Source organism: Coregonus clupeaformis, unplaced genomic scaffold, assembly GCF_020615455.1.
Source record: "Coregonus clupeaformis isolate EN_2021a unplaced genomic scaffold, ASM2061545v1 scaf0159, whole genome shotgun sequence".
In the NCBI taxonomy this organism is placed as follows: Eukaryota; Metazoa; Chordata; class Actinopteri; order Salmoniformes; family Salmonidae; genus Coregonus; species Coregonus clupeaformis.
The window spans coordinates 632,399-639,932 of NW_025533614.1; the positions used below are offsets into that span (position 1 = coordinate 632,399).

The 7,534-nt window shown below is 42.9% G+C and overlaps 1 protein-coding gene and 1 long non-coding RNA gene across 2 annotated transcripts; both read left to right on the forward strand.

Moving 5' to 3' along the window:
* Window positions 1-522: 522 nt before the first annotated feature.
* Window positions 523-1,550, forward strand: LOC121555753. The gene is made up of 3 exons (XR_005997991.1): window positions 523-594; window positions 910-1,051; window positions 1,313-1,550. It is a non-coding gene; the product is annotated as an uncharacterized LOC121555753 (long non-coding RNA).
* Window positions 1,551-2,262: 712 nt separating this feature from the next.
* LOC123483874 (polycystic kidney disease protein 1-like 2) lies at window positions 2,263-5,945 on the forward strand (the record flags this gene model as incomplete). The annotated part of the gene is made up of 6 exons (XM_045213826.1): window positions 2,263-2,331; window positions 3,002-3,139; window positions 3,252-3,404; window positions 5,191-5,315; window positions 5,491-5,611; window positions 5,814-5,945. Coding segments are annotated over exons 1-6 (738 nt in total), but the record flags the coding sequence as incomplete, so codon positions are not given.
* Window positions 5,946-7,534: the final 1,589 nt, after the last annotated feature.

The window sequence follows — 7,534 nt, forward strand, 5'->3', positions numbered from 1 at the left end:
GTATTTCTCTGGTTTCCAGTTGACAGTATCGATTGTCTAGGACCTTTAATGTGCTTTCAGCACAGATGTTTTACTCAAACCATGTTCCCCATTTATTCCAACAGATGAACAATGTAAATGCAGAGACAAAACAAACCAGGAGTCTCATGTGATTACAGCAGCCTGTCTTCCAGACCCATTTCTTTTTTATATATACAGTTTCACTGTGCGGAAGAAAAATGGTCCTGGGGCTCAAGTGGCTAAAGCAGAGAAATGCATCACTGTTACTCCGCCAGAATTCACAGATGTTGCCATAAGGTAAAACAAGGGAGGGAATGGCTCATTTGACAGATGTGTAATCCTGAGTGACATTTTGTTTGTTAGGAGAGGTTTGCATTATCAAACGAGGAAGCTAAATTTGAATCAAATTCTAATTTACAGTAATCTATGTCCCAGAAGATCTATTGTATGATAAAAGTGAACCTTTATTTTTTTAGTTGTTCTAATTGTAACCCAGTGAACATAAACAACGATGTAATGCTAAAATTGGAGTGTACCACCACAACGAGTTGCCCAACAGTAGTTTGGCATGTTGAGGACACAAGACCTTTGACAGTAAGTCTGAGACTCCTCTATTGTGCATATTTATGAATAGTGCTTTTCAGTGCATGAATAGATAGAACTTCTGTTGTCTCATTTCAGATTGAATCAAATAAGATATACTTTATTAGTCCAGACGGAAATGTGTCTTCTGCTATTAACCAACCCCTCCGATATGCACACAAACACACAGGTGTTTGAACACACATACACACATTAATTTGTAATTTGTCACATGAGCAAAATAAGTAACCGAAATGAATGCATGTGAAGTTCGATTGTTTAAAAGCTGTAGTCATACATATTTAATTTTGAGCTAATTTCTTCTAGGGCGCCCTCAAACACTGCTACGAAAAAGCAAAGCAAAGACCACTGCTACACAGAATAGATGGTGGCAATGAATACATGGTGACAAGTGAAAATCTAAGAAATGCACAGTCCAGGTCTCTGAATCTCAATGTGATAGCGTATGGTAGGTATTCATTGACTTTAGAGTATGTGTTGTTATATGGCTTTAGTTACAGGTAATAGTAGGATGAGTATCATGTATGTTCAACTTGACATCAGAATGTCAAATTAGCCATTGTAATGTGGGCCATAAAACTAATCACGGCGTTCCAATGTGTTATATTTGAGGTAATGTATCACTTGATCATGGATATTTAGAGTAAATACTGTACATCCAGACCAAAATATACAGAATGTATTTATTTATATTAACTTTTTTTTCTAGGTAAGACGACATCTGGAGTTGTCAAGTACACCATTCAGATACCAGGTGTTGCAACACCTGCACCTGTTGCCACTAACATACCGCCTGCTACTACCCTACCAGCTGCTACCACCATCCTACCGGCTGTTACTACTCGTCCAGCTGCTACTACCATACCAGTTGCTACCATCCCACTGGTAGCTACTACCCTCCCGGCTGCTACCACCATACCGGCAACTACTACCGTACCTGTAACTGTACCTGAAACCACAGCCCCAACTACCATCGCCAGCATCCCTTCCTGTATAATTTCCCCTCAGTCAGGCACAGTTCTAGATGCTTTCAATATCACCTGTGCAACAACCTCCTGCTCCACAGGCAAATGCCAATATTGTTTCAAAACTGACCAAGGTGAGTTGTCTGAAATCTGTCCACAATGTAATCTATTTCAGGAGACTTTCCCCTATCAAAGAAGTTGAGTAGCAGGACCGTAAATAAAAAATAAAGAATGATGTGCCGTGTATTCAGATAAAGCTTCATCCACTGTATGAGAATACTTTATATAATATTTATTTATATTTCAGATAAACATTTGCGCTGCAGTTACGTAAATGAAGTTAAGTCAATCTTCCTACCTCTCGGGAACAACAGTTACAACTACAGTCTGTCTGTGGTGGTTACTGTAATAAATGGGGATAGAAAAACCAATGCCACAATCACCACTGAGGTTTGTCATCAAGTAAAAATCATATCATTTACTTAATGATTTAATGCATGGAATATGTCCTGCCTTTCTGCTCCATAGAGCTCACATTTATAATTTAGTATATGGAGCTCTCATTTCATTGTTGTCCTCCAAGGTTTGGCCAGCCAACTCCAGTTCCCCAGTGGAGAATCTGCAGTCTGTGGTGGAGAACACTGTCGCTCAGCTACAGCAGCAGGGGTTGCTCACTGGGGAGACCCTTGGTCAGATGTTCAAGTCCGTGTCCGACATTCTGAATATGGGCTCCAGTGAGGATCAGAAAGGTGCCAGGGAGGAGGTGAGAACGGGGTAATATGCTAAGAAGGTCATAGGGCGTATGGGCTTTGATGCCAGGAATGTCTACGGCAGGGATGGGCAAGTGGCGACCCGCTTTTGTAGGCCCGTGGATCCATTTCCAAAAACGAGGCACCAATTATTAAATAGTGTTTATAAACTAATAATGAGCAGTTCATAAACAACGTATCAGGGTCGGCTCCAGGCATAAGCGACATAAGCAGTCACTTAGGGCCCCCGGCTGCTAAGAAGGGGACCAGTCAAGACAGAGACCAGTAAAAAAATTGGCCCACCAGGTGCAAGGCCAAATCTCGTTTAGGGCCCCCAAAAGACTAGGGCTGGCCCTGGCTACTGGTATAATGCATTTAGTTAAGAGAGGTAAGTAATTTAACTGCACAAATGGATTGATTGCACAAATCAGTTGACTGCATGTGTGGGTATGGATGTGGGTACGCAGACTCGCGAGCCACTGCAGCTCCTCATGATGAGTTCACATTTTTTGTGGCCCCCACCCCCATTAAAGTTGCCCATCCCTGGTCTAGGGACTCTGTGTATTGTTGAAAATAAGACATTACACCAAACTAAAAGAGTTACGCTAAATTAGTATGAAGTTCAAGACAAAAGGAGTGTGTCTTCAGATGGATGTTTGTGAGGTATTCTGATTTATGTTCCAGCTGCGAGAACAGATGCTGAGCAGCATGACTGCAGTGCTGAAGAGTGTCCCCAACAACACTCCTCAGGAAGTGCAGGTGATGGCCAGAGCAGTGGCAGGGATCACCAAGCGGGGGGACGAGGTCAATTCCGCTGCTCAGGTACACTTGTAAATGAGAGCAAGGCAACATCATCTTTCCCAAACATGTATTGCTGAATAAGAGCAGAGATTTAGTTCCCAAGGGTCTATGTTGTGCTGTGGATCTTTTCCAGCTAGAAGCTAGCTCCCTGGTGGCAGACCTCAGCTCTTCCCTCCTCTATATGAATGTCAGTGAGCATGGTGGAGAAGAGATGGTGCAGGCAACTACACCCATAGTAGAGGCAGCCAGCAATATCCTGGGAGTCTCTTCAAATGCAAGCACACAGGTGACATACAGGACATTCAGAAAGTATTCAGACCTCTTGACTTTTTCCACATTTTGTTACGTTACAGCCTTATTCTAAAGTTGATTATATTATTTTTTCCCCTCATCAATCTACACACAATACTCCATAATGACAAAGCAAAAACTGGTTTTTAGAAATTTTAGCATATTTATTAAAAACAAAAAACGGAAATATCACATTTACATAAGTATTCAGACCCTTTACTCAGTACTTTGTTGAAGCACCTTTGGCAGCGAAAACAGCATAGAGTCTTCTTGGGTATGACGCTACAAGATTGGCAAACCTGTATTTGGGGAGTTTCTCCCATTCTTCTCTGCAGATCCTCTCAAGCTCTGTCAGGTTGGATGGGGAGCGTCGCTGCACAGCTATTTTCAGGCCTCTCCAGAGATGTTCGATCGGGTTCAAGGCCGGGCTCTGGCTGGGCCACTCAAGGACATTCAGAGACTTGTCCGGAAGCCACTCCTGCGTTGTCTTGGCTGTGTACTTAGGGTCGTTGTCCTGTTGGAAGGTGAACCCTCTACTCCAGTCTGAGGTCCTGAGTGCTCTGGAGCAGGTTTTGATCAAGGATCTCTCTGTACCTTTCTCCATTACATTTACATTTACATTTTAGTCATTTAGCAGACGCTCTTATCCAGAGCGACTTACAGGAGCAATTAGGGTTAAGTGCCTTGCTCAAGGGCACATCGACAGATTTTTCACATAGTCGGCTCGGGGATTAGAACCAGCGACCTTTCGGTTACTGGCACTACGCTCTTAACCACTAAGCTACCTGCCGCCCATTAATCTTTCCCTAGATCCTGACTAGTCTCCCAGTGCCTGCCTCTGAAAAACATCCCCACAGCATGATGCTGCCACCACCATGCTTCACCTTAGGGATGGTGCCAGGTTTCCTCCAGTCGTGACGCTTGGCATTCAGGCCAAAGTGTTCAATCTTGGTTTCATCAGACCAGAGAATCGTGTTTCTCATGGTCTGAGAGTCTTTAGGTGCCTTTTGGCAAACTCCAAGAGGGCTTTCATGTGCCTTTTACTGAGGAGTGGCTTCCATATGGCCACTCTACCATAAAGGCCTGATTGGTGGAGTGCTGCAGAGATGGCTGTCCTTCTGGAAGGTTCTCCCATCTCCACAGAGGAACTCTATAGCTCTGTCAGTGACGATCGGGTTCTTGGTGACTAAGACCCTTCTCCCCCGATTGCTCAGTTTGGCCGGGCGGACAGCTCTAGGAAGAGTCTTCATGGTTCCAAACTTTGACACAATCCTGCCTCGGAGCTCTACTGACAATTCCTTCGACCTCATGGCTTGGTTTTTGCTCTGACATGCACTGTCAACTGTGGGACCTTTCCAAATCATGTCCAATCAATTGAATTTACCACAGGTGGACTCCAATCAAGTTGTAGAATCATCTCAAGGATGATCAATGGAAACAGGATGCATCTGAGCTCAATTTCGAGTCTCATAGCAAAGGGTCTGAATACTTATGTAAAAAATGTGTTTTTTATTTTTAATACATTTGCAAAAATGTCTAAAAACCAACCTGTTTTTGCTTTGTCATTATGGGGTATTGTGTGTAGATTGATGAGGAAAAACATTTATTTAATCAATTTTAGATTAAGGCTGTAACGTAACATAATGTGGAAAAAGTCAAGGGGTCTGAATACTTTCCGAATGCACTGTATATACCTTCACTGAGTTCCCTGATGACAGTAATGAACTATGGTTACTTTTCAGCCCTTTTCAGGCCTACTGAATTTTGTTTGTCTTTTACAGAGAAAGGTCTCAAAGATTCTCCTTAACAGTATGGACAATGTGCAGAGTGCACTGTTAAATGGGAAAAAGGTTGGTCAGGAGCCTACCATTATCAAGAGCCCTGAGATCAGTGTGTATGCTAACAGGTAAGAGAACGAGCATTGGAGAGGAAACAATGCTATAAAAAATGTGAGGCCTGTAAAATAAATGTCATTTCAGATATGTAATTTATATTTACAATACAATATGTCAAAAACAAAATGCTACTGTTAAGTTGCCTCAATATTGAGTTACAGTATATTATACACTGTCTTCTCTTAGAATGTCTCCAAATAGCATTCAGATGCAGTCTATAAACATCCCAGATAGCTCCTCTGCAAGCTTTTCCTTCCCTCCCCTGGGTGCTGACGTCCTTTCTCCAGATGAACAAGTGGATGTGCGAGTAAGTGTGAATGTCTACGAGAGAATGTGTGGAGGTTAGTGAGGGATTTATCATGCAAGTGGATACGGCAGTGAAAGTGAGTTTTTTTTTGTGTCGAGCATTGGAGGGTTTTCATTTGGTTAATTGTTCATATAGCAATTGTCTATCAGTCTGTTGTGGACGGTTTTCATTCTCTTGTTTCATCCTTTCCTTATTTTTACAGATGCTGAGTTTTGAGAAGAACCCTTATTCTTGGAGTGAAGGAGGTAACATCAGTGGCGCCATGGGGTCTGTGTCTCTCACCAGACAGGATGGATCAGCCATCCCTGTGGAGAACCTGTCTGAGGAGATTGAGGTCAGAACGCTGCAAACATGTAGCAATTTTAGTGGGTATTTTCTCTTGAGTGCCCTTGATGTCCAAGACTTACAGTATACAGTGGGGGAAAAAAAGTATTTAGTCAGCCACCAATTGTGCAAGTTCTCCCACTTAAAAAGATGAGAGAGGCCTGTAATTTCCATCATAGGTACACGTCAACTATGACAGACAAAATGAGAAAAAAAAATCCTGAAAATCACATTGTAGGATTTTTAATGAATTTATTTGCAAATTATGGTGGAAAATAAGTATTTGGTCAATAACAAAAGTTTATCTATACTTTGTTATATACCCTTTGTTGGCAATGACACAGGTCAAACGTTTTCTGTAAGTCTTCACAAGGTTTTCACACACTGTTGCTGGTATTTTGGCCCATTCCTCCATGCAGATCTCCTCTAGAGCAGTGATGTTTTGGGGCTGTCGCTGGGCAACACAGACTTTCAACTCCCTCCAAAGATTGTCTATGGGGTTGAGATCTGGAGACTGGCTAGGCCACTCCAGGACCTTGAAATGCTTCTTACGAAGCCACTCCTTCGTTGCCCGGGCGGTGTGTTTGGGATCATTGTCATGCTGAAAGACCCAGCCACGTTTCATCTTCAATGCCCTTGCTGATGGAAGGAGGTTCACTCAAAATCTCACGATACATGGCCCCATTCATTCTTTCCTTTACACGGATCAGTCGTCCTGGTCCCTTTGCAGAAAAACAGCCCCAAAGCATGATGTTTCCACCCCCATGCTTCACAGTAGGTATGGTGTTCTTTGGATGCAACTCAGCATTCTTTGTCCTCCAAACACGACGAGTTGAGTTTTTACCAAAAAGTTATATTTTGGTTTCATCTGACCATATGACATTCTCCCAATCCTCTTCTGGATCATCCAAATGCACTCTAGCAAACTTCAGACGGGCCTGGACATGTACTGGCTTAAGCAGGGGGACACGTCTCGCACTGCAGGATTTGAGTCCCTGGCGGCGTAGTGTGTTACTGATGGTAGGCTTTGTTACTTTGGTCCCAGCTCTCTGCAGGTCATTCACTAGGTCCCCCCGTGTGGTTCTGGGATTTTTGCTCACCGTTCTTGTGATCATTTTGACCCCACGGGGTGAGATCTTGCGTGGAGCCCCAGATCGAGGGAGATTATCAGTGGTCTTGTATGTCTTCCATTTCCTAATAATTGCTCCCACAGTTGATTTCTTCAAACCAAGCTGCTTACCTATTGCAGATTCAGTCTTCCCAGCCTGGTGCAGGTCTACAATTTTGTTTCTGGTGTCCTTTGACAGCTCTTTGGTCTTGGCCATAGTGGAGTTTGGAGTGTGACTGTTTGAGGTTGTGGACAGGTGTCTTTTATACTGATAACAAGTTCAAACAGGTGCCATTAATACAGGTAACGAGTGGAGGACAGAGGAGCCTCTTAAAGAAGAAGTTACAGGTCTGTGAGAGCCAGAAATCTTGCTTGTTTGTAGGTGACCAAATACTTATTTTCCACCATAATTTGCAAAAAAATTCATTAAAAATCCTACAATGTGATTTTCTGGAATTTTTTTTCTCTCAATTGTCTGTCATAGTTGACGT